At 47.2% G+C, this 27,500-nt stretch overlaps 1 protein-coding gene across 1 annotated transcript in view; it reads right to left on the bottom strand.

Moving 5' to 3' along the window:
• The window catches only part of DDB1 (damage specific DNA binding protein 1), a 40,974-nt gene that overhangs the window by 12,377 nt on the left and 1,097 nt on the right, over positions 1 to 27,500 (bottom strand). Inside the window, exons 2-14 of the mRNA XM_075566990.1 lie at positions 18,441 to 18,589; positions 17,668 to 17,784; positions 16,510 to 16,846; positions 7,730 to 7,827; positions 7,259 to 7,417; positions 3,530 to 3,613; positions 3,211 to 3,327; positions 3,025 to 3,127; positions 2,399 to 2,474; positions 1,632 to 1,740; positions 1,295 to 1,473; positions 392 to 555; positions 55 to 162 (exon numbers count right to left, since the gene is read on the bottom strand). Coding sequence (XP_075423105.1) covers positions 55 to 162; positions 392 to 555; positions 1,295 to 1,473; positions 1,632 to 1,740; positions 2,399 to 2,474; positions 3,025 to 3,127; positions 3,211 to 3,327; positions 3,530 to 3,613; positions 7,259 to 7,417; positions 7,730 to 7,827; positions 16,510 to 16,846; positions 17,668 to 17,784; positions 18,441 to 18,589 — 1,800 coding nt within the window. The remainder of the gene's footprint in view (positions 1 to 54; positions 163 to 391; positions 556 to 1,294; positions 1,474 to 1,631; positions 1,741 to 2,398; positions 2,475 to 3,024; positions 3,128 to 3,210; positions 3,328 to 3,529; positions 3,614 to 7,258; positions 7,418 to 7,729; positions 7,828 to 16,509; positions 16,847 to 17,667; positions 17,785 to 18,440; positions 18,590 to 27,500) is intronic.

Raw genomic sequence — 27,500 nt, 5'->3', positions numbered from 1 at the left:
CCTCGGGGGGGGTACAGATCCCCCCCCCCTCTCCTCCTCCCACCCCCCTCTCACCGGTTTCTGTGTTGAGGCTGAAGTAGAAGAGAGCACCATCCCCGAGCGCACACAGCAGGTAGTGACTGCTCTCAAATGACGTCATGAGGATTGATCGCGGGATGATCTCTGCAGGGGGATAAGAGGTGGGGGGGGGGGGGGAGAGAACGAGGTGTGAAAGAGATAAGTGGAGGAGAGAGAAATAGCTAGAAAGCTATTACACACATTTTCCTATTATTCCCACTCTTTCCCACCATCCCTCCTGGTTATCTGCCCCTTGTCCACTCACCCCACTACCTCCACCCTCTGATTACGCCCCCCCTCCCATCCCCCCTGGGTTACCTCCCCCCTGGGTTACCTCCCCCCAGCATCTCCTTGTGCAGCAGCTGGAAGCCCGGAAGGCTAAGGATCCGCGCGGAGATATCCGTCCACAGGCCAATGGCACAGAGAGATGACATGGCATCGCTACCACCCAGGGGGGTGACATCCAGGCAGGCCACTTCATGCTCCATCTCTGTGCAGCTGTGAGGCAGAGGAGGGTCAAAGGGGGGAGCAACAGGAGAGATGGAGGAGACACGGGAGCGTAGGAGAGATGGAGGGGGGGGGGGGGAGTGCCAGAGGAATGGAGGGGGGGGGGGGGGGAAATCGCCAGAGAGAAGGGAGGGGGGCGGGAGAGATGAAAGGGTGAGGGGGGAGCACCGGAGTAATGGGGAGGATGGGGCAGCGCCAGAGAGATGGGAATGGGGCAGGAGAGATGGGAATGGGGCAGGAGAGATGGGAATGGGGCAGGGGAGATGGGAATGGGGCAGGGGAGATGGGAATGGGGCAGGAGAGATGGGAATGGGGCAGGAGAGATGGGAATGGGGCAGGAGAGATGGGAATGGGGCAGGAGAGATGGGAATGGGGCAGGAGAGATGGGAATGGGGCAGGAGAGATGGGAATGGGGCAGGTGAGATATGGGAATGGGGCTCGACAGGATGGAAATGGGGAGTTGTAAACAGTCCCTCAACTAATAATATAGTATTATATATCACTGACAGTGTACACAGGGTTATACCTAGAGTCCCTGTCCCAAAGAGCTTACAATCACATTTTTGGTGCCTGAAGAACAGAAAGATACAGCGTCTTACACGAGGCTATGAGAGGTACCACTGGGATCCCAACCAGCTTCACCCACTCAGGGGGCAGAGTGTCCTTATCACTGAGCTAGACCCTCCCGCCTCTCCTAACACACACAGCCCCTGTATCCGCCCCCGGTCACCTGATCTGCCGCAGCTCCCCCGGCTCTATCCTCAGGTAATACAGGACTCGGCCCACGGCCAGCAGCACCTGTTGGCTGTTGCAGGAGCAGACGCTCACTTTCCGGCCCTGCGGCTCCTTCCACTCGTTCACCAGGCTCTGCGGATCCTGGGACACCAGTCGCACAGAGGCCGACGTGATCTAAGGAGAGGGGGAGTTAGGGGCGAACCGGTAAAGACCCTATTGGAGAGGGGAAAGGTCAGGAGACACCAAAAGAGGTCAGAGTGATGTGGGGGGTAACACAGGGATGTGCGTGCAAGCGCGAGAACAGAGGGACGCGCAGACCTCCCCATCATTACCTGGATGAGCTGCTGATGGGCCACGTTCCCACAGAAAAAAGTCTGTTGATCGTCAACAAAGCCAGCCAGGTCTGTCTCTTCCACCTCCTCCCCTGTGAGTGTGAGAACCCTGCGAGAGACTAAAGTGTCGGTGTGCCGAGAGGCAGGCCGGCCGAGCACACAGAGGGGCGCAGAGACGGCAGGCCGGCCGAGCACACAGAGGGGCGCAGAGACAGCAGGCCGGCCGAGCACACAGAGGGGCGCAGAGACGGCAGGCAGGCCGAGCACACAGAGGGGCGCAGAGACAGCAGGCAGGCCGAGCACACAGAGGGACGCAGAGACAGCAGGCCGGCCGAGCACACAGAGGGACGCAGAGACAGCAGGCCGGCCGAGCACACAGAGGGGCGCAGAGACGGCAGGCAGGCCGAGCACACAGAGGGGCGCAGAGACGGCAGGCAGGCCGAGCACACAGAGGGGCGCAGAGACGGCAGGCAGGCCGAGCACACAGAGGGACGCAGAGACAGCAGGCCGGCCGAGCACACAGAGGGACGCAGAGACAGCAGGCCGGCCGAGCACACAGAGGGGGGCAGAGGGGGCAGGCCGGGCAAGCACAACGAGGGCCGCGGAGACAGCAGGCCGGCTGAGCGCACAGAGGGGCACCGACAGCAGGCCGGGAAAGCGCACCGAGGGCCGCGGAGACGGCAGGCAGGCCGTGCGCACAGATGGGCACAGAGACGGCAGGCCAGCCGAGCGCACAGAGGGGCAGAGACTGCAAGCTGAGAACTGACCTTGTCTGTCCAACAAAAGACAAAACCAACGTGTCATCTGTGTTACGATTGGCAGCAACTCTAAGAGGCCAAAGACCTGGGGGGATAGGATCGAGAGCAGTGGGTGAGAAAGCGAGAGACACACAAACACACACACACAAACACACACACACAAACAAACACACACACACCAGTGTGAGGCAAAATCCCACTGCGCCCCTTTGCAGTACAGGCTAGGGGGCCTCGCATCAGCCATTTGGGCAATCTGATTGGTTGACACAATTTAATAGCCTTGCAGCCCCCCCGTGTATGGCAGACTATTTTCTGTTGGAGGTTGAGTGGAAAGCTCAGAACATTTACTGTATTTTCTCTCGGTTTGCACATATGATTTAATATGAAGTGTGATTATTATGTTTTCCACCGGGTGTCACTATACACTTCTATTTTTATACACAATTTCTTTAATACCGGTATATTCTATAAATCACTGCACTGTATGAGAGCGCCAGTCCTGTTGTTGCTTGTGTTACCCCACCAGTGTATGCCACCCACTCCCATCACACTTACTGACTAAGCCCAGCCCCACCCCTCCCCCACCCTAAACAGGAGACCCCTTCCCTGGCTGTGCTTCTAGCTTTCCACTGTACCTTTAATTCCCGGCAGGTCAATGCTGGCGTGCTCGTGGATTCCGATGCCGTTCCTGATGATTCGCAGAGAACCTTCCTTAAAGGCCCCTGAGCAGGTCACCAGCTGAGAGAGAAGAGAGACGGGGTGTCAGAGCCATCGTGGAGGAAGGAAGGACGGGGTGTTACAGAGATGTCACCTGGCCTCACCTGTCCCTGCCCCTGCCTCTCCAGGTCCACCACACACATGTCCACGATGGGACCCAGGTTGGTAAAGGTCTCCATGGCCACAACATAGGAGCCCTGCTCATTACTGTCTGTGGTGAGCTGCAGAGAGGGGGGAGAGCGTAAGAGAAGCTGCAGAGAGGGGGGAGAGCGTAAGAGAAGGAAAAGGCGGAGAGAAAGGGAGCGGGGAGGAGGGGGACGGGGACAGACAGGGGGTCCACAACAGAGGAGCCACAGTAGTGGGGGAGACAGAGAAAGAGACAGGGGGAGATCCATTGGTGGACTGAAGAGATGGTAATGTTACCTTCACCAGCTGGGAATCTCCAAGCCGCGAGCCCACAAACACTACCCCATTATCCAGGTATGTTAGACATTCAGCGATGGAGGTCTAAGGAAAGAGAGAAGTAGGGTAAGAACACTGAATTTTGTCTTACCGTTAATTTCATTTATCCTGGTCCCTCCATAGCAACGAACGACGTGAGGGAATGTCCCAAATCAGTTCCCATCATAGGCCCTTCCTCCCAAACGTTGCTTCTGAGGATGCCGAGACATCTCTTCATTAATGCTTGGCAAAGATATGGAGTGATGACCATGCAGCTTTAGAGAGACTTGCTCTGTTGATGCATTACTGTTTTACCTCCCAAGATGTCCCCATTGCTCTCGTGGAATGAGCCTTAATGGTGCTTGGGGGGTCGCCATCCTGGATGCCTTGTATTCTCCCATGATCGGCGGTTTGATTCATCTTGCTATTGCAGCTTTAGAGGCCGATTTACCTCTTTGTAGTCCTGCAAATAAAATGAAGGGGCTTCTAGCTCTCCTGAATGCCTCCGTTCTAGAAATGTATGTTTTCAATGCGCTCACTACATCCAAAGCGTGTCATGACTGTTCCATGGGGTCAGGATAATAAGATGAAACTGCAATCTCCTGATTACTGCGAGACCACCTTGGCATGAAAAAGAGGTGTTCTGAGAACCACCGTATCCTGGTGAAAAATGCAAAATGGTGCATCACAAGAAAGCGCTCCCAAATCAATAACTCTTCTAGCCGATGTGATGGCTGTTAAAAAAAAAAGAATGGTCTTTCGTGTTAACCACTTTAAGGATACGGATTGCAAGCTTAGCTCTTCTTTTTAACCATTGGAGAGATTGAAGTACTACATTTAGATCCCAAGGGGGTACTGAATCTCTGAACATGGGTCTGATCTTGGCAGTGGCTTTGATGAATTCCTGAATCTATGACTGGCAAGTGGCTCTTAAAAGAACCTCCCCTAATGCTGACACCTGAATCTTTACGGAGGAGTGGCTGAGGCCTTCTCAAAGCCTTCTTGAAGAAAATCCAGGATATTAAACGTAGATGCCGACTCCAGAATGATGTGGTTCCTAGTGCACCATAATTTAAAGATACTGTACTCCAAATGATGTAGTAAATTCTGTCCGTTACTGGCTTCCTGGCTTTGAACACTCTATGTGAAAGCCCTTGGCGTATTCGAGTCACTGCCTCAATCTACAAGCCGTCAAATACAGCATGTCCAAATTTGAATGGAGAATTGGCTCTTGTGCCAAAAGTCCCGGCGGCCTTGTTGAGAATGTACATGATGTTACCACCAACATTCTCATCACGTATGTAAACCATGGTCTTATCGGCAATGCTGGGGCGATCGCAAAGGCCTCTAGTCTCCGACCCTTGACCTTTTTCAGAGTCTTTTGGACTAGCAGTATTGATGGAAACACAAGACTAGCGGATACTTCCAATCCAATCCTGGGGCGTCTAATCCATGTGTCTCTTCATCTCGATGCCTTGAGAAGATCTGACATTTGGTGGTGAACCTCGTAGCCATCAAATCTATTGACGGTTCTCCCCATTTGCATACAATCTGCTGGAATATCTGTAGGCCCAGTGACCATTTTTCTGGGTTTATGGTCTTGCGGCTCAAATAATCCACTTGAATCCCCAGAGATGTGCACGGCCATAATAGTTGAAACGTTGAGTTCCGCTCATATATGAAAATCCTGGCCACTTCTCTGGTCGCCCGGACGCTTTGTGCGCCCCCTTTGTGGTTGACGTACAAGACCACCATCCTGTTGCCGGAGTGATCCTTCACTGGTTGACCTTTTATAAGATGTGAAAAGAACAAATCTGCAGCACTCACGAATAGAAAAAAAAAATGTCATTTAATCCAAAATCACCAGGCAGTCGGACAAAACTCCAGAGCGACGTACGTTTCGGACCCCATGGTCTTTTCTCAAGCGCTGAGAAAGCGCCGTTGAGCGTGAAACGCGTGGGAGTAGAGTTTTCCCTGTTCTGTCCCTAGTATGTCCTTTATTTTTTTAATATGTAACCCATTAAAAAAAAAAAAAAATTCATAATACTTGGTGAGCTGTTCGTTGCTTTTTTACTGGGTAGCTGTCCCACCAATCTACTTTCATCTACTAAGAGGTCTAGAACTGGTCTGAAATAATCCTTTTTTGGGATCTTGAACAAGATGGAGTAAAATCCTTTGCCTCACTCATCCTTACCGCGGCCCGCTGCTCCATAGCGGCGGCGTGGAAACAAATTAAAACCCCATCAAAATGCACAGTAATTAGAAGAATTAATGAGGTAAAGCTCATGGAGCAACTCTCAGCTCTCCTCAGCCAAAAAGTGGAACAATATCACAAGGTGTGGAACCAATGGACCGGGAACTGTAAAGAAACTATAAACAAAGAAGAGACCCCCAGGGGTATAGCAGAAATGTCCGGTGTGTTGTGAGCGTCACAATTGCATGGGTTGTAGTGAAAGGCTGCCTGAGGGTCATCCAGGGAAATGATGCCAGATATGCATCAGAAAAGCAGCGGTAAAAGAAGCACCAGCACAGGTGGCAGAATTCTCCACATGGTTTAAGGCATCCATGGTGGAGTCATTCAAAGCAGCGAAAGAAAAGATCTTTCAGGGGTGCAGTTTAGTGCCCACATGAGATCCCAGGAAGCAGAGTCCTATTTTTCAGGAGCAGATTCTGACAGAAGTATACATCAGATATGTATTTACATTCCTCGTCAGATGGAGAGAAGCTTTAATCTAGAAGGGATCAAAAGGCTCAACAAGGAGATGGCATCGACTCAAGGCTTCCTGGAAGAGACTTGAATACATTGGACTACATTTGTTACGGTGGTAAGAGAAGGGATAGGACCTTCCCAGTGCACAAGGTGTTAAAGGATCTCATTCTGAATGAGTGGAAATTAGCTGGTAGGAAGAGGGGCATTTCTAGCACGTTTGAGGCTGTATCCTTTAAGGAGAATAAGGGAGACTGGGAAGAATCCGCCTACAGTGGATGCGGTGGTGTCCAGATTCACCAGACGGAGGACTATTTTGTGGGAAAACGCAGCATTCTTCAGATGGACAAAAGGATGGAAGGCCTACTGAAAAGATTATACAGTACCCTAGGAACCACATGCAAACTCATGATCGTGGCAGCATGGCTAGCATGGGCGCTGTGACTACTTAAACATGGATGCCTTAGTAAAGGCGGAACTCGTGCTCGGTCTCTCATGGGGAAGTCAGCCGTGGTGACGAGCAGTCCTGCATCTGGGCTTGCGCGAGGTCGCGAGCATGCAGAGATGGGCCGGCACCCTGTGCTGAAGACGCCACAAATTAGGGCCCTTTCCGCGAGGGACAGACTCCCGTCGCCAGATGTCTTCGCTTGATCTGATGTGTACCCATAGCAAGGCTACAGTACCGTAGGTGCTCCTACCCCTGCACACTTTCATCGTCAGATACAGAACTACTGACCAGAGACCAACAGAGGAGGGCTTACATAGGTCTCAAAGAGTCAGGTGTGCGGTGTCCTACCTCAGCTGAGGGGAGCATACCCCCCATATCATGGACTGACATGAAGTGACAGGAGAGAAATCCCATTACTGAGAGACTACTCAATAAGAGAGCTTTGCTCAGCTCTGCTCCATCCACAAGCAGATATTTGAGGGTGACATTGCAGTCCATCTGCCCACCTTCCTCCACACAGCACCCACCACCACCCAGAGGCTCCCTCCCCCTTTACCTCTCCCAGCAGCTCCACGCGCAGGTCCTTCAGGGCAACGCTTCCGTCCATCTGCTCCTCCTTCTCCAGCAGCAGCATGAAGAGCCGGCCCTCCATGTCACCCAGGAGATACCGCGATCCATTCACGTCCACACGGTTATGACACACGATCGTGCTTTGCTGAGGAGGGAGAGGTCAGCATACTTATAAATCGCCCAACTCCCTATACAATGCCCCCTACCTTACACATGGCCGCCCCCTACACACACCCATTCTCCCCCTATAGTCTCCCCTTCACACCCATCCTTCAACCTATTGAATCCCCTCCATACGCCCAGCCACCCCCTGTACAACCAGCCCTTCTCCCATGAAATTCCCTCCTGTACACCCACCATTTCCCCAAATATTCCTCCTGCACAAACCCGTCTGTACCGCTAACCTCCCCCCCCCCATTAGAAACACCACCCTCCCATCCAGCTCCCTCACACTCACCTTGATGATGGGAGGCGCTATTGCAAGGTATTTGTCACCATTGTGGTAAGTAATGGATTCCTGACCAATGATAATCGCTCCTCCAAAAGGCTCTGGGACTGACGGGGAGAGAGAGAGAGAACCAGATAAAATAAAGGCTGTTGTAGCCGGTGACTCCCCTTGTATCATATTCCACACCTGTCATTTTTATCCAGCATGAATTAATATTAATACATCTTGACATACAGTAGTTAAATATACAGTACGGATATTGCAGATTATATACACACACACACACACACACACACACACACACACACACACACACACACACACACACACACACACACACACACACACACACACGATATGTAAAGCATTCAGCGCAATAAGAAAAAGTCCTTATAGAAGAAATCCTGTGAGGACAGGGACTTGATATAGTATGTTAATAGTAGATCAGATAATGTCTTGAACGTGTTGCATTAAGCAATTGAGAATGTCCATGTAACCAGAACATGGACAAAGATCGTGCAAACATGGAAAGTTATGGCAAACAATGTTGCTTTCAAATCGTTGACACAAAATCGCATTGGGGTGTGTCTTGTTGTTTTTCTGCTTCTGTGCCCCGCGTATCCGTAACCTCTGAATTAAAGTCCAGCAATATACATGTGGAGTGGGTGCCCGTGCCTTTTAGTTAGAGGCAGTGTAATCAATACCTGGGGCTGTAGGCTGCTCGGGAACCCAGTCAGTGGAAGGATATTCACGCTGATTAGACTCAGTTGCGCCTATTAATCCTGGCACTTCAGCGCCTCAGCTTCTCCGCCAAGTCTTCCTCCAACAATGCGCCCCGTCTTTGCGGCTCTCTACCGGACCGCCAGAGTGCTCACCCAGTCTGCCCGGGTTGTCTCACCGCACACCACGCCTCTCGCTCCGACCACCAGCGCCGCAGTTTATCCGCCAAGTCGTCCTCTGACCAGTGCGCACAGACAGGTGCGCAGATTTCACCTATACACAGCGCCTCCATTTATCCGCCAAGCCAGGCGCCGACAAAAGGTGAACAGTCTAATCAGCGTGAATATCCTTCCACTGACTGGGTTCCCGAGCAGCCTACAGCCCCAGGTATTGATTACACTGCCTCTAACTAAAAGGCACAGGCACCCACTCCACATATATATTGCTGGACTATAATTCAGAGGTTACGGATACGCGGGGCACAGAAGCAGAAAAACAACAAGACACACCCCAATGCGATTTTGTGTCAACGATTTGAAAGCAACATTGTTTGACATAACTTTCCATGTTTGCACGATCTTTGTCCATGTTCTGGTTACATGGACATTCTCAATTGCTTAATGCAACAAGTTCAAGACATTATCTGATCTACTATTAACATACTATATCAAGTCCCTGTCCTCACAGGATTTCTTCTATAAGGACATTTTCTTATTGCGCTGAATGCTTTACATATCATAGATATCAAGGTTGTGTTAAAACCAGCATTGTGGCTGCATCGATAAGAATATATTTAACCCAATTATATCTTCGATATAGATATAGATATATATATATACACACACACACACACACACACACACACAAACCGAGGAAGCTCAAACGCCCACACCCACCTAATCTTGACTATATGTAATGTCACATAAGAGTGCCACTGGGCTGTAGCAAGTGAATATAACAAACAACAGGGGGTGCCCAGTGCTACATCCAAATGACAACACATACATGGTAATAATTACAAGAAATAATGCTTCAGTACTAATAATAATGCTAATACTAATAATAATAAAATATGTTTTTTTAGTTAGATATTTTGGCCAAAGCATCATAAGCCTGCACACCAAATCGTCAAGGTAAACCATAATAAGTGCATTATTAAAGCCTTATTAAAGTCTATTGGAATGTTATCTGTGCTGGTCCTTCCCCCGGTGTGGATGTGTTTTATGGCTGGAGGTGTCAAAAGGTTCCTGAAAGCAAGTGATGAAAGAGTGTGTATGTGCATCAGTGTGAATAAAAATGAATGGAGAGCCCACAGTATATACAGTGCTTTACAAAAGGTGTGTGTGGAGTGGGAGCGGATATAAATGGTGTGGGTGGGTGTGGAAATGTGAGAGTTAGTAGCATAACTAAAAGTGTGTGTGGATACTATGTGGTCCCTATTGGTGAATAGGGATGGAAAAACAAGGAGTATAAGTATGTGTGAGAGACAGCTGTGTTTGCATACATATAGCACAGTATGTACAGACATGGCCTATAGCGCTCATGGGAAGAGAGTTCACTTGTGTCAGTAATGACTCATAAAATTTCGATCTCTTTTTAGGCCACTGCTAAGTGTCCCGAACAGTTGCATAAATTTGTATTTATACACACACATACATACACAAATATATACATACATATACTGTACATATACTGTGACAGAGTCACTGACTCAGTAGGCTGGAACAGTGAATGGAGAGACGCTGCAGCCAGTACACAGAGCGTTAATCTCTTCAGAGAGAGAAAGCACAGCTGAAGACTGATTAAACAGGGGCTGAACTCATCAGTGAAACAAGTGCTTTAAAAAGCAGGAAGTTGCTCACACAAGGTGAGCTTGTTTTTCCCCAGGAGGCTGGAGAAACTCCTCCCGGCTAGGAAGCCCTAGCTGTTGCTCTGGTCCCCCAGTCCTGCGAGGAGCTTTGCTGCTGGGACCCCAACCCAGGATAAAGATTAAGATTGCTGCGAGCTGGACACAGCCTGCTCCCCGGAACCGTGTTCCTGTTTGCTGTTGGAGCTGCATTACAGATAAGACTTTATTATGATACTTATTTGTTATACTTTGTAGAACACATGTTTTGGGCATAACCAGAATAGCTGGCTGCCCTGTTAGTAAGGGCTCAAGAAGTGAGTTAGTTTCCCTAACGGGAATAGGCTTTGTTTTATAGAAAGTAGTTTCTTAAAGAGACAGTGCACCTGTACTTTATTTTAGTTGTGGCTAATAAACCACTACAGTTTAAAGTTTCCCATCGTGTCTAGCGTCTTACTGACCCCGCCGCGAGGCCGTCCTGCCACAGGTGGTGTCAGAAGTGGGATGCTACGCCTCTGGGGGTCAGTAGATGAAGATGTGTTGAGACACTGAACTCAAGCAGAAAAAAAACAAAAACTTTATTTTGCTGAAGCATTGAATTTACAGCTAGCAAGTGCTGAGTGTAAAGTTTGCCCCGTCGGGTATGAAAGGATTGCTGTGTAAAGCTAATGCCTTATGCTGAAGCGAGTGAATTTGCAGCTAGCAAGTGCTATGTGTAAAATTTGCCCTGTCTGGTATAAAAGAAAGTGAAAATGGATTTTGGCAAAGATGTTGCCCTAAGAAGAACCCAGAAGGTTCAAAGATTGTAAAGCACGCACAACTTACGTGTGTTGTGCAAAGTCTGCCTCGTCGGGTGTGGGGGGGAAAAACACGGGGTTTTAAAATGGCCGCCGTCAAGTGTCAGTTTTGCAATGTACATAACCATACAAAACAGTTTTGCCATATGATGATTATGATGACGACGCATATGTGGCCCCGAGAAGAGACGTACCCGCAGGTGAAAGCTGCAAAAGTGACCAGTGTCCAGAGCGCAAGACCCCATAACCTTGGAGTCGGTGACCAGGAGTTCAGAGCCGTGCCGGCTAGAAGGAAACCAGGTGACTTTCTAAAGGATTCAATATGCTGGGCCTGTCATGAACCAGGACACACGGAAGGGGTGTGTCCCCAAATTCTCAAATATAAACAGTGACAACAGGAGCAACATGGTAAATATTGTCTCCCACAGCTGCAAAAGCAAGCAACGCATTGTGAGTACAAGCAAGATGTGGAAGCTGATACCAGTGTGTATGTGCCCAGTACCACTGATGGCTCTGGAGCTAATAAAGCAAAGAGAAAGAAGAAAAAGAAAAATATTTCTCAAATCACAGAGGAAGTGACCGAACCACTTGAGCCTGCGATATCAGGACAACGGGCGTCAGCAAGCCACCGAGATGTGCTGCAGACCGGAGTGATGGGCAGAATTGTCACAGGAACGGTGGCAAAGGAAAAGGAGGAGCAAAGTGAAGCTGAATCCTTGATCAAGGAAAAAGAGGCCTTAATTTCTGCACTCCAAACTGCCCATCGTGATTATGAGGTCTTGCAGGAGCAATTGAGTAGGGAGCGAGAAGCGAACGCCGAGGTACAGAGGTGTATACTCCCAGCTATACAAGAGTATGAGGCTTTAAAGAAAACAGAGCATCTCTTACGGAGTGAGTTGGAGGAGCTGACGACAAGTTTGGATAAGGCCAACACCGCAATTCGTACCATGGAATCAGAGAGAACAAGTCCTGACTGGAGACTATGCTATAAGATGTCCCAGAGAGATGTGCAAAACTTCATCAAAGACTTAGAAGTTTCTCACCAAGAAGCTTGCGCACTCAAAACAGAGCTGGAGCTCTCACGCCAGGAGGGCCACGGTCTAACTACAGAGCTGGGTACTTTGAAGAAAGCCAATGAGACGGTCCTAAGGGATATAGAGACTGTGAAAATGGAGAATATAAACCTGAAGGAAGAGGTTTGAAACCTGACAGGTCAGGTCAGTGATGGGACTGAGAAGCTTCACCAAGCACAGAAAGTGAAGACGCAATTGGCGCAAGAAAAATTAGAAGTACAGGCTACACTGCAGAATGCAAAGAAAATGCTGGAAAAAGAATGCCTCGCCCTGGAGCAGCTGAAGGTCACGATGAGCGCCACAAGAGCATCGCTGGAGGCGGAGCTTAAAAGCCAGGTGACTGTGTGAGAGGGAACATGAGAAGGTCCAAAGACTGAAGCAAGAGCTGGAGAAGCAGAGAGGCAGCGCCATCCCAATGAGTCAGTATACCAAGGAGAAAGGGCCTGGAAAACAGAAGCAGCAGCGATCCTACCGACAAGAACTGCAGAGCTCCAAAAGATGAAGGAGACGCTGATGCAAACCCAGAGCAAGCACCGGGAAGAGGTGAAGGCCCTGAGAGGGGACTGGCAGCATCAAATTGAAGAGTTGCAGATGCAGATGGCTGAGCGCAAGATGCAGCGCGCCAAGAGGGAGGAGCTGTCCGTCAGGTGGCCTGCCTGACATTGCACCATGAAACCAAGATGGCTGATGTCCACAAGCGGCTGGACTACACGACCAATGAGGGGCCCCGGCTACAGCTGGAGCTGGACAAGATCCGGGAGGAGCACCAGCAGCTGCAGGTCCAGAATAAACAAACAGAGACAGATTTAAGCCTTGCTCTGAGTCTACTAGGAGATGTAGAATCGTGACTCAATTCTAACGAAGATGAACTAGCAGCCACACTGAGTGAAAGAAGAAAGGCAGAAGGACAGCTTCAAGACCTGAGGAAGACCTGGAGTCTGAGTGTGCTGGCCGCAAGATGGCGGAGAAACAAAAGTGTGACCTAGGCAAGGAGCTCGAGGCTCTGAAGACTAAGCGGGACGCTACGTTGGACTCCACAGCTGCCCAGCATGAGGTTTCTCAGATGAAGCTGGGGGAAAAGCTTACAACCCCAAGACAGACGTTTGGGTCACTGAAGCAGTCCAAGGAAAGGGTGGCGGTAGAGATAAAGCAAAGGAGGCGCTCCAGGAAGCATGACCATGATACCGTTGCAGTACTACAGTCTACGTTCCACAAGGCACGGAAGGCGAAGGCCAAGTGGCGATGCAGTAGCACAGTTTGAATCCAATCATACTACAGTGCCCAGGGGGCCCAAAGTGGATTCCTTGCCATGAGGGCAGCCTCTGTGAAAAGACAGTCGCGAATGAGATGGAAGTGTGCCCATGATCATAAGAGGCGAAAGACCGCACAGATTGTCCAGCGACTCTCTCAACAAAGTAAGTTAAAGAGTCAAGACAGAAAGGCCCAAGCCTATGAGTCTGCTGACGGTAAAAGAGAGGTGCCATGGGGTGCACTTCGGGTTAATAAGAATCCCGACCAAGTTGAAGTACTAAGGATAAATATTGTGGAACCCAACACTGATGGTACGCTGAGGGAGAAAGGTCCAAAAGCCATCACCGATAAAACAGAGTTGCTGTCATCACAAGAGAAGGCCAAACAGTCACTGGCAACTGTATGCAATGAGCTGACCGAGGTCAAGGCTCTTCTACAGGGTAAAGGAGACTCTGAGCACAAGAGAACGATGCATCTTCAGGATTTGCAGGTCAAGGTCACAACGTGGCGTAGAGTCCTGGCAGAGAGAGCTAATAGACAGCAGGATGCTCAGGAACCTTTGCAAGAAGAGACACAACAAAAGCGGAGCATCAACCTTAAACTGGCACAACACAAGGAGATAGTGAGGTACCAGTCCTCAGGCCCAGATGGCATGGTAATTACCCCAAAAAGAAAATGCCTAAATTGGAAGGCAAGAAAAAAAAAAGGGGGAGGGAAGGGCCGACGTCGGAGATTTTCAACAAAGATGCTGGTGCACGGGAATGGTGCACGGGCCGCTCCACAGGACAATGTTTCGCTGGGGGGAGGGATATGTGAGAGAGTCACTGACTCAGTAAGCTGGAACAGTGAATGGAGAGACGCTGCAGCCAGTACACAGAGCGTTAATCTCTTCAGAGAGAGAAAGCACAGCTGAAGACTGATTAAACAGGGGCTGAACTCATCAGTGAAACAAGTGCTTTAAAAAGCAGGAAGTTGCTCACACAAGGTGAGCTTGTTTTTCCCCAGGAGGCTGGAGAGACTCCTCCCGGCTAGGAAGCCCTAGCTGTTGCTCTGGTCCCCTAGTCCTGCGAGGAGCTTTGCTTCTGGGACCAGCTGGGACCCCAACCCAGGATAAAAATAAAGATTGCTGCGAGCTGGACACAGCCTGCTCCCCGGAACCGTGTTCCTGTTTGCTGTTGGAGCTGCATTACAGATAAGACTTTATTATGATACTTATTTGTTATACTTTGTAGAACATATGTTTTGGGCATAACCAGAATAGCTGGCTGCCCTGTTAGTAAGGGCTCAAGAAGTGCGTTAGTTTCCCTAACGGGAATAGGCTTTGTTTTCTAGAAAGTAGTTTCTTAAAGGTACAGTGCACCCGTACTTTATTTTGGTTGTGGCTAATAAACCACTACAGTTTAAAGTTTCCCATCGTGTCTAGCGTCTTACTGACCCCGCCGCGAGGCCGTCCTGCCACAATACATATACACACACACAGCTCAACCCCCTTATAACGCTGTGCTTGGGGTCGAAAGAATCACATCGCTTTATAAGCGGATCGCGTTAGAATTGTATGCATTGTACAATAAAGTATTTAAGACACCAACAATCGTGTTGTAAAGTATTCATACATACGACAATTGGGAGCCACCCTTGCATCGCGTTATATGCGGATTCGCGTTGTAGCGGATCGCGTTATAACGGGGTTGAGCTGTATATATTACATACAAAAATAAAGAAAAACCTGGCGCCAAATAGTCAGTGGAATGTCCTGTACTCCTCAAGGGATCCGCACACTTGCTCGACAGACCATGCAAAGAAAAGAACACAAACAAACAAAAATCATAGCGCAACACTGTAGGGTAAGCAGTACTGCACTAATACACACAAACAGTTAAGAATCCTAGCGACTATTAAAATAATTATTTATTAAAAAGAACTATGCCAAGACCGACAATGGCAAATACAAGGAACCGCAGGTCATCCGGAGCACAAAAATTGGAGCCCTACTTACATACAGCAAGGTTTAAACTCGCATGGTAGGAACAAGTCCTAGGTAGAGATGATCTCCCTGGCGGGTGATGCCTCTGCTCCACTGCGGCTCAGACACCAGTCAGTCCTTACGATGGTAACCGGAACAGCTCCGGCCGTGGGGGCTGGTGTGCGGGGTCCACAGCTCTGCACCGCGTGTAGACACACGCCTCACTTCCTCCTACGGAGCAACAGGAAGTCTCTGCGCGCCCGCGCGCGATAGTGCCCGTTGCCTTAAAGGAACAGCTGGCAGGCTGAAGGGAAAGTTGGGCTCCAAGGCCAAATGTCCTTAAACGTCCAAAGTCAGTCAAATAGTGGCCACTATTTGACTGACTTTGGACGTTTAAGGACATTTGGCCTTGGAGCCCAACTTTCCCTTCAGCCTGCCAGCTGTTCCTTTAAGGCAACGGGCACTATCGCGCGCGGGCGCGCAGAGACTTCCTGTTGCTCCGTAGGAGGAAGTGAGGCGTGTGTCTACACGCGGTGCAGAGCTGTGGACCCCGCACACCAGCCCCCACGGCCGGAGCTGTTCCGGTTACCATCGTAAGGACTGACTGGTGTCTGAGCCGCAGTGGAGCAGAGGCATCACCCGCCAGGGAGATCATCTCTACCTAGGACTTGTTCCTACCATGCGAGTTTAAACCTTGCTGTATGTAAGTAGGGCTCCAATTTTTGTGCTCCGGATGACCTGCGGTTCCTTGTATTTGCCATTGTCGGTCTTGGCATAGTTCTTTTTAATAAATAATTATTTTAATAGTCGCTAGGATTCTTAACTGTTTGTGTGTATTAGTGCAGTACTGCTTACCCTACAGTGTTGCGCTATGATTTTTGTTTGTTTGTGTTCTTTTCTTTGCATGGTCTGTCGAGCAAGTGTGCGGATCCCTTGAGGAGTACAGGACATTCCACTGACTATTTGGCGCCAGGTTTTTCTTTATTTTGGTTTATTCTGTTAGTACTGGCAGTATCACCGGGCAGCCATCCTTTATTATAAGTTTTTTAATATCACACTGTGTATTACACTTTAGCGCTAGTTCACATTTTTTTCTTCACCATATATTACATACACACACAACAAATATGTATATATACCTGCGATCACCATAGACGCCTCAGCCTCCACATTCTCCTGCTTCCAGGGCCCTTTGCTGAACTCCTTCTCCCTCAGGGAGACCTCGTAGGTCTTGACGTGCCGGCCCTGGGGGTCCTGATACACGAAGCAGATGGTGGGGGCCTGACAGCTGTACAGGAACTTGACATCGATGACCTGCAGCTCCTCCAGGCGAATGTTAAACGCCTTCAGCTCCTTGTTGTCCCGATCCAGGGGGATGACTTTGAACAGCCCGTCGTACAAACGCAGCCCGATCATACGACAATCCGGGTCAATGATCCCAATAATGCCAGTCTCAGAAGAGCGGCCGATGCGATCCTGACAGGAGAAGAGGAGAGAGTGTGAGAGGAGGAGGAGGGAGAGGGGGGAGCAGAGAGTTTGAGATCCTGAGAGGAGCAAGCAGAGAGCGTATGAGAGAGATCCCAAGAGGAGGGGGAGCAGAGTGTAAGAGAGATCCCAAGAAGAAGAGGGGGAGCAGAGTGTAAGAGATCCCAAGAGGAGGAGGGGGAGCAGAGTGTAAGAGAGATCCCAAGAGGAGGAGGGGGAGCAGAGTGTAAGAGAGATCCCAAGATGAGGAGAGGGAGCAGAGTGTAAGAGAGATCCCAAGAGGAGGAGGGGGAGCAGAGTGTAAGAGAGATCCCAAGAGGAGGAGGGGGAGCAGAGTGTAAGAGAGATCCCAAGAGGAGGAGGGGGAGCAGAGTGTAAGAGAGATCCCAAGAGGAGGAGGGGGAGCAGAGTGTAAGAGAGAAGCCAAGATGAGGAGAGGGAGCAGAGTGTAAGAGAGATCCCAAGAGGAGGAGAGGGAGAAGAGTGTAAGGGAGATCCCAAGAGGAGGAGGGGGAACAGAGAGTGTAAGTGATCCTAAGAGGAGGAAGGAGAGTGTGAGAGATCCTATGAGAGGTGGAAGAAAAGGGGTCGAGAGAACCTTAGGAGGAGCAGAGAGAGGGTACGATAGAAAGAAGGGGACAGTAAGGTGTGTGTGTGTGTGTGTGTGTGTGTGTGTGTGTGTGTGTGTGTGTGTGTGTGTGTGTGTGTGTGTGTGTGTCTGTGTGTCTGTGTGTGTGTCTGTGTCATCCTGACAGGAGAGGAAGAGCAAAGGAGTATTTATGAGTGAGAAATCTGGTGTTTCTGCCAGCTACCTGCACATTGCCGTGTGCCCGGGTGATGATATCAATGCTGTCCCCGCTCTGTTTGTACTCCAGGATGCAGGCGTTGTATTTCGCTGTTAGCACAAACAGTAAATCCTTGCTCTCCCCCTGGACATGAGACAACAATACTGCTCACGAACCCATCCCAACAACATAAAAGAGCACAAGTTCACCGCTCAGGAAGCCCCCTTCCCCTCCACCACGAGATCACATCATCATTGATCAGGAACCTCCCCCTGCCACCTTCACGAGAGCACATCATAACCTCTCAGAAGCCCCCCATTCATCCCGAGAGCACATCAGCGTCATCAAGACCCCCCCTCCCCCCACAAATACCCAACATGCACAACGTGACCGCTCAGGAGCCCCACCCACCCCCACCATCAGTGAGCACAATATCACTAAGGAATCCCCCCTCAAACCCCCCCCACCCCCCATTATAAAATATCCTAAAACACACAGCTCTGGAGCCCCCCATTATCATACACCCTCCTCTCCTCACACACACCTCAGGAACTCCCCCATTGGCAAACACCCTTCACGCACACACAACTCAGCAATCCTCAAATCACCCAACTGGAAAACTTCCACCCAAAAAATAAAATCAGAAACCCCAACATCAAACACATCCCCCTGAAGTCACCAACCCTCCAACGTCAAACATATTCCCAAAATAATCTGCCCCACAAACTTTCCCAGCAACACACCGGCCCCCCAAATACATGAAGCCCCAAACTATCCCACTCTGGGCCCGGCGGGGTCACCTTGGGTCTGAAGAGCTCCATGACCGCGATCTTCCCATACATCCCCACCTCCTTGACAGGGCGCAGCCCCTCAGGGGTCACCACGTAAATCTCCAGCCGGGTGTTCTTGGCAATTAGCAGGTTCAGGTCATCTTCCGATGTGAAGTGTCCTGCGAGGGAGAGTGGGGTGTGTGTAAATACATATTATACACACACACACACACACACACACACAGGGCAGGGAGAGGGAAGTGTAAGAGTATATGTGCTTCTTCTCTTCCCACCGACCAAGCCCCCCCCCCCCCTACCACACACACACAGGAATAGAGAGGAGACTGTGTGCAACTATATACATGCGACTCAACTATGCAGGGCTCTAAACATTGTACTTACCTGCACCAGTCTGCTGCCGGAGGGGACACACCCCCGGAGACCGGCACAGGAAAGACTGCGGCTGCTGCAGAACTTTTTGGGAAGCAGAGACACTCACCTCTGCCTCCCAAAGTCGCACAATGCCTTGCATAGCGCTACACAGGGATTTATAGGGCGCAAATTCAGGAGGCAGTGCGGGGGTGGGGGGGGGGATTGATAGCTCTGATTCCCAAAATATTCTGTGGCAGCCATGGTCTTTCAGCTGCAAACGTCACCCCCAATATTCAACTAATCTCAGGCGATTGGACGTTTTATTCAGTTTGTTTTTTTTTTTTTTAAAAGGTGTGTATGCAACACACGCAGAAGAGTGTGCATACAAATATACACAGCATGGGGCAGGGAGAACCAAGTGTGTGCCTATGTGACACAGACACACACACACACACACACACACTGGGAGAAGGACAGTTGATGACTATATGTGACTTTTTAATACCGGTTACTGCAGGTGTACAGAAATATCAATGATTATATATACGCATGTGAAAATATATATTGTAGATGATATCAGTGTTTATTACAAATACATCAGATATTTACACACAGATGTACACACACTGGTTTTGCCCAGACAGGGACACAGGATGTAACATAAGTGAACAGTGACACACGCGTTTCGGTCGGATGAATGCTTTGTAGTTGGTAGAATTTAATAGGAGATCAAGCACCTGTTTGATATTTTAAGGATTTGAAGTCATCTCTATAAGACTTAGACGGATAACACTGGATGGAACTTAATAGAGCAGGGGAGGGAAAGGCTGAACTTCAACTGGGTTTAATAACCAAAATCGCCACCCCCCTGCCCCCGAATTGTCACTGAACAATACAGAATAAGGCCCTAAGAGGCTTATTGTATATCAGCTTGAGTAGCCAATGGGGCATTTCATCCAAAACGGTCCTATCGAATTCAAGGAGGAATTGCGACCAAAAAGAAGCCAAGACCCTACAGAGTCCAATGCAAGTTCATGGCAGTTTTCAGCTGACCGCACAGCCATCAGCTGCCTGGGACCATATTGTATAAAGACCTAAGAGATTAGGAAAACGGGGGACATGGAACAGAGGGGTTCATTTTTTAATAGCATCATTTAAAAAAAATTCTGCTAATGTTAGAAATTACACATCAACAATTTTCCTTGAGTCCCCCCCATAAATAACTTGCATAAACAGGAACGCGCAGCAAGATTAAAATAGAGAGAGCGGCAGATGGAAAAGGAAATCGTTTCCCCTACATTTTAGGGTCCAAATTTTGTAAATGGAAACAAAATCCAACAATTTGGGGGAAATGCTCTCGTGCATTTCTATACTTGTATAACGTGAGTGAGTAGACAGCAAAAGGGTGTACGAGATCGAGTGACACACTTGTGAAGCGTATATTTTTATTAATTACTAAAAAAAAAAACATTTGCGTGATATAGATATAATCTTTATTTATATAACAGACAAAAAGCGCACGCTCCCATAGTGAAATCAAATGTAATAAAATTGTTTATAATAATAAAAGGTGGCAAATGAGCTATATGTGTGTGACCCTATATAAAATGTATGCATCCCACACACACTGCCGACATCAGACTTCTCTCCAGCGAGCACCGAGCATGTGACCAAAGATGGACATGGCAATGGATGTTAGAGGTGACTTTAAGAGAGGCTGGCGGACCACACGGGGGGAGAGCTGGGAGAGCCTGAGGGATCTCCGGGCTGACCATTTGTAACCACGAGCCAGTCCACAATCTGCCAGTGGAAGTGGACGCTGGTTGGAGTGCGGTCGACCACACGACAGGGCCCAACAGAGTATCCATAAGAGAGCAGTTGGAGGCACGGACACCATCCGAAAGGATCCTCCACCTAAGCGTTTTGCAAAGTACAGGCCTGCTACACTAAATAAGAGCTTCAATCGTGTGTCGGCACCATTACACAGGGCTTCATACCCAGGATCGGGTGGCCATAGGGAAAGACACGGACACACACATCCGCACGTCAATTGGTGAGTATTATGTTCTCCATGTAATGTGAATGTAGTTAATGATCTTTCTGCTGAGGGTTATGATGTACCCGAGTAGCCATTTCTAATTACTTTATAAATACCATTGAAATATAGACACTGCTGTAGTCTGCCTCCCTTTTGTCTGACCTAGGACCAGAGGGGAATAAAGTATAATAGGAGGAGGAGTCAGGCCCCCACTTCAGCAGTAGGTGTCAGTCTGATGCAAAATAGAGGGGTTACAGAAATATATACATATATACATACATACATATACACATACATACATATATATATATATATATATACACACATATATATATATATATACACATATATATATGTACAAGAAAGGACTGCGCTGTTGTCTTAGATGCCAGAAAACAAAGTGTTAGTTTAAAAATATAAAAATAGTAAATTAAATTTTACAATGAGTAAAATAGTGTACCAATAAAAATGATAATAATCATTCAATACCAATAAAGCACAATACTAAATATCTAACAAGCAAAGAAAAATAAAATAAAAAATGCATAAAATGCACTAGGATTTGGCGCTTCTTTTCTTCTATTTTTTCTACACATATATATATATACATACATATACATACATACATACATATATATATATATATAGTAAACCTTAGTCTTGAAAATTGCAAAGCCAACAGCACAACCAACTTCACACTGATGATACCCATTAAGGTTGAAACATGTCTGTGAATGGTTTTTCTGGCTTTGCATCCGATTCTCATGCTGTGCTTTTAAAGCTGTGTTAACAGCGAGCATTAGCTTATATGGGCTCCATGTAACAATTGTTTTTCAGACAAAAAGGTGACACATTGCAGGTTGAGGCTGTGTCGAGGTCTGCCAATTTCCTATTACACACGTAGAAAGGTAGAGGATACTTCCGGGCAAAACATAGTTGTTATTGCGGAGTTGGGTGCTCTAAGGTCTGAATGCTGGGACTATGATTTCACGTCGGGCACATGGAGTGAAGTAGCCAACAAGATATTTTCCTACTACACCGGATGGTGTTTCAGCTACCTGCCTAACACCACCACCCCTCCTGCTTACACTGACTACCATCTTCCATCCAGCCACGGATAAGTATCCTCATTTACTGCTTGTGTATATCTACAGCAATTTCTGGCTATCTACCCTCCTACAGTCTCAGCTGGTTTACAGATTGTCTCCCTTGAATGCTTTTTCACTATTTGAAGTGAGTGCAATTCCTGGCGGCCACTTTCTGCTTTTTAATAAATTGTCAATTTTACAAACATTAAGCCATGGGAGCTGGCGCTTCTTTTTGTCTTTGTTTTTTAGATTCTACTGATCTGGCTAGATCAACCAAGGAGCAGCCTACTCCACATTGTGACTGACAATTATCTCTGTATCTGGACTTTTTTTCTCATCTGTTTCCATCATTTGGACTGGTTTGTTCTCTGATATTCACGTTATATGGTTTTATTATTCTAATTTTCTTATTGTTTTAATTTTTATTTAGTAATATTATATAAGCACTATTTGATTATTTAATAATTTAGCCCTATTCACCATCACATTAGAACTCTCTTATCACACTTATAGCGCTACTCTTTGCTCCTTCTTTTTGAGATTATATATATATATATATATATATATATATATATATATATATATATATATATATATATATATATATATATAAAATCAGAGTAGCATTTCCAATGACATGTGGTTATGAAATGCATCCCCCCTCCCCCCCAAGGTTGGCCAGAACAGCAGCTGATTTGACAGTAACTTTCCCGGCGTCCCCTAAACGGTCCGACTGTTTGTGCAGCTCCGCGTTCTTCCACTGTGATGCGTGTACGTAACGACGTCAAGTGCGCGATGCTTTTTTCAGCCAACATGTTTTGTTGCTTGGCTACTTCATCATCACAATACCTGTTTATCAAACACCTACCGTAACTATTAACCATTCTACACTCGTACCGCTGGGTATTCTGAAATAGTTCTCTCTCAGAGAGACTCGGGAGATTGCAGGTGTTATGTCAGAAGAGGAACTAGTGTTGGACTCACTGAGGTTCCCGGGCGGCCGCTATCAGAGGGAACACCAACAGAGGGCCAATAGCAGGCTACAGCAGGCGTTATGCTGCGGAGGCGGCGAGATCGTCGTCCGCAACATTAAAAACCTGGTAATTTGTTACACTGCCTAAAAGAATAGCCTTATAGTAAGGGCGCATTCTATAGCAGTGAATGGTTCATTTTTATAAAGGTTTTTGGAGTTTTACGTATTAGGCTATGGTGTTTTTTTTCTTTTCTCTTCCCGAGATCGCCTACGTCCACCACACAATTCTGTGAATGAATGGAGGCGGCAGGGCACTGCGGATTTCTATAACGCTATTTATTGCCAAGGAATGGACGTTTCGACCTCAAAAGGGCCTTTTTCTAAATAAATGCCATTCATTTTGAAAAAGGCCCTTTAAGGTCGAAACGTCCATTCCTTGGCAATAAATGGCGTTATAGAAATCCGCAGTGCCCTGCCTCCTTCATTCACGCCCCTTGGGATATTATGCAGAGATTCCTGGACAAGGAGCACCAGTAGATGTATTTTTTTTTGTTTATTATATTTTATTGGTGTGCAGCATTTTCCAAATCTAGCACCACACAATTCTGCCACTGATTGTGATGTGCCAAACATTGTGAGTACAACCATTGGAGCAAACTGCAGATTTTCATGTTTGTCCCTTCGATATTACCCTATTGGGTCTCCTTGTTTCTCTTTTATATGCCTGGTGTCATCCTTCGCTCCCTCATTTTTCCCTGAAAGAACTTTATCTGAACAAACTGTGAAACTTGTTTCTTAGTTGAAGGTTGAGTGGAGGATTTTTTTCCCCCTTCATTGAATTTATTTTTTACTTTGACACTTTTTTTTTTGTCAATTCACCAAGTCACTTTATACAAGTGTGTAACATTACCGTCTGTTTAGTAGGTTGTAGATTATCACGTTCACTGTACTAAGTATATTCCATAAGACTCTGCTAGTCGTATTACGTATTAATTGGTACACTGGTGAATAATTGGTTCATCGCTTGTACGAGAGCGCCACCCTGGAAGACTCAGACGTTATCATCACAATACCGGTTGAACAAACACCTGCCGTAACTATTAACCAATCTACACTAGTACCGCTGGGTATTCTGAATTATTTATCTCTTATGATTAACCCTTTTGGCCTTTAAAAACTGGACTGCTAAGTTTGACTGTTTCTCACACTTGTGATATCTTTCACTTTGGTCTTTTTGGGCTATTGTGCTACATCAAATTCAATGTAATTGCTACACATCAATTGCACCACCCAATTAATCTATACAGTTAACACCATCTATATCTATATATCTATCTATTTATTTTGCACCACCAATTGCACTATATAGCATATTTAGTTCAGAAAGCACAGATCTTCCTTTATTTCTATAAAACGCCCAGAGTTTACTCGGCACTTTACAAGAGAGACAACACAGTACAGGGAATTATAATACAGTAAGAACAGTAAACAAAGACAGACATATATACACACGCAGAGAAAGGTCTCCAGTACTCGCTCAGTAGTTCTAAAAAAAAGTACATATTTATTCCATCTAAAATTACAAATAAAGAATAAAACTGCTAATGTTTCGGATAATCCAGTCCTTTGTCACGCTCCTTATCCCAGTGTATGTAACACTGGCTCTTTATAGTGGAGGTAGGAGGACGCATTGCCGACAGTGTCCTACACAGTATGTGCGACAACGGCTGCCCGGGAGGTGGCATCTCCCGCTACCTGCTGTCTTACAATGTAGGATTCCTCTCCAGATTGTGGACCCTTCCAGGATTGGGTATCGCAATACCTTGAAGGACGCTGTCGGGTCTCCCATGAAGTAAAATTTGAGGCTATCTCCAGGGGGGAGCGGTTTTTGAGGTCTGCAGAGGATTCTGCTCTGAATTACATGCTACAGACACTGCCGTCTGCGGTTGCGAAGGAGGTTGTCTGGGAAGCTAAGGATCACATACGCACTAATTACAGGAACTGGGAAATCGCTGGTGCTCTCTGCGAGCCACCAACAAACCGGAAATTAACGTTTTGGTCCCAAGTCGTCCTCCTACCTCCACTATAAAGAGCCAGTATTATATACACTGGGATAGGAGCGTGACAAAAAGGACTGGATTGTCCGAAACGTCGCCCATATTATTCTTTTTTTGTATTGTTAGATGGAACATATACCTTTTTTAAAACTACTGAGAGAGGGCCACAGACTTTTCGTCGTTGATCTTTCATTCGGGGCTGGGTGGTGATCCTGGCCCTTCTGCATTCAAGTATTTTTGAGCCTTATATTTATTTTCTGTTTGTGAGGGAGTGTTTTTCCTGTTAAAAAGAAAATAATCGGATAAGACAAGAAAAAGTTACTGGGGAAACGACAAGATATAAAAGCAATCAGAAGATGCAAAAACGATCTGTAAGCACACAACTGAAAATGTAAGTACATTTTACTGCGATACTGTGAAGAAGGCTATCAAAGAGAAGGTTTAAAGAAGACGAAGTAGCAATTTATGATCGGGAAGAAACAAAGAATCACAAGACTATGGAACAACTATAAAAGACTGTGCGCTTATAAAAAAAAGAGCTGAGGACTTCTACACAGGACAAGAACACAGGACATAATTAGTCGGACAAGGTGCAAGAAGAAACCAATACTGATGTAGGATGCATTATTGCAGGAGCAGCAAAGGCAAAAAAAACCCCAAAGAAATTATGAAGGTTCACGGGGGAGATGAAATTACAACTGAAATCTTGAAAGAAGCTGGGGAAGTAGAGGGCGTGCTTGCAGAACGTTTTACATGCTGCTAGAACAGGTAAATATCTGATCAGTGGAGCAATGCCATAGTTGTCTTCATCCATAAGGAGACCTCAAGAACCAAGACCAGTCTACTTCCAATCACTTTCCATGAAGATACTCACTAATCGGCTGCAACAGGTGCTGTACCAGTCCAGCCTTGAGAACAAGCGGGATTTTGCAGTGGAGACAACACAATGGGGATTATGTGTCTTCAGGACATCACCCCATTTATATGGACTTAAGCATTTTTACCAATTTTAGGACTAATACAGCTGTTACAGTGTTGTATTATTTTCAACATTTACTTTATATATGCTGACTTTATATATACTGACTATCACCCAGGGTTTTGGTACTCTTTGGTGTTTATTATATTAGATGTGTTTTTATGGTTAGGGGTATGCTTTGCACTATTAGGGTAGGTGTCTAGGCTCCTACTTCACCCCGCTCCGGTTACAGGGTTGCCACGGCAACACAGACACTCCGTGTTTGCTTTGCTGTTCCTGCAGCCTGCCCTGGGTCCGCCCCTTCCGACGACTGACGTCATTGTGGAGCGACGCATGAACGTGCTGACGTCACCAAATGGCGTCGAGGGAGGAAGACCAGAGTGATGTGAAGTAAGCGAGTCGGAAGGGGGGGTATAAATGTGTAGATTGGTCATCACTGCTACTCCTCACCTTGTAAAAGGCTGTACTGCACAGCCGAAACATCGGAAAACCTGGGACAATAAAGCATTACTGCTTAAGTCTGTGTGCTGGCTTCTTCCTCTTCCAACGGTACAACACAATGGACAACATCCATGTTGTGCGAGAAGTGATTTCCAGTAGTAATGACGGTGACGGCTTGATCTACCACTCAATTTAGGCGTTGCATTTCGTGCTGACTACACCTCAGCCATATCAAAATGCTGAAGAAGCGCACATTGATATAATAAGGAATATTTACAAGAACGCCACCTCCACCACTAAATTACAGGAAGATCCGGTACAAGCGAAAGGTTCGCGACAGGATGTCACTGCGTCACCAAAGCTTTTCACAACAGAATTGACCAAAACATTGAATTCTGGGAAAAGGGAATCAAAATCAATGGTAAATACTTGTGCCATCTCCGATTTGCAGATGACTTATGTTTGCCAACAGTCCAGAAGACCTCGAGCAACAAATAAGAGAACTCACTGAAGCAAGAATGTGGGTCTCCATATGAACCTCAGCAAAACCAACCATTGTGATCTTCAACAAATGCATCAACGCTGCATAGATCAAAATAATGGAATAGAACGAGAAGACAACGAAGACTATGTCTAAATAATAACAATATGTTCTTGTTTAGCGCTGCTAGTTTTTACGCAGCGCTATACAGAGACATTTTGCAGGCACAGGTCCCTGCCCCGAGGAGCTTACAATCTATGTTTTTTGGTGCCTGAGACACAGAGAGATAAAGTGACTTGCCCAAGGTCACAAGGAGCCGACACCGGGAATTTAACCTGGTTCCCCTGTTTCAAACTCAGTGCCAGTCAGTGTCTTTACTCGCTGAGACGCTCCTTCTCATTGGCCAGCAAGAACCAATGGATGGAAACCTTTTGAATGACATAGGAGAATGAAGAGCATTTGGAAGAAATAAGACAATCTTTCAGGGGGAACCATCCACTGTCCCTCAAGAGGAAAGTGTTCGACCCGTGTATTCTGCCCATGCTCGCGTATGGATATGAAACGTGACGCTAAATGTGAAGATAATTCAGAAGATTCTGATAACGCAAAAAAGTACGGAGGGAATTACTTGGAGGGAAAAAAAAAAAAAAAAAAGAGTGAA

Source organism: Ascaphus truei, chromosome 12, assembly GCF_040206685.1.
Source record: "Ascaphus truei isolate aAscTru1 chromosome 12, aAscTru1.hap1, whole genome shotgun sequence".
In the NCBI taxonomy this organism is placed as follows: Eukaryota; Metazoa; Chordata; class Amphibia; order Anura; family Ascaphidae; genus Ascaphus; species Ascaphus truei.
The sequence above is the reverse complement of the archived record's forward strand: the minus strand, read 5'-3'. Positions and strand labels throughout refer to the sequence as shown.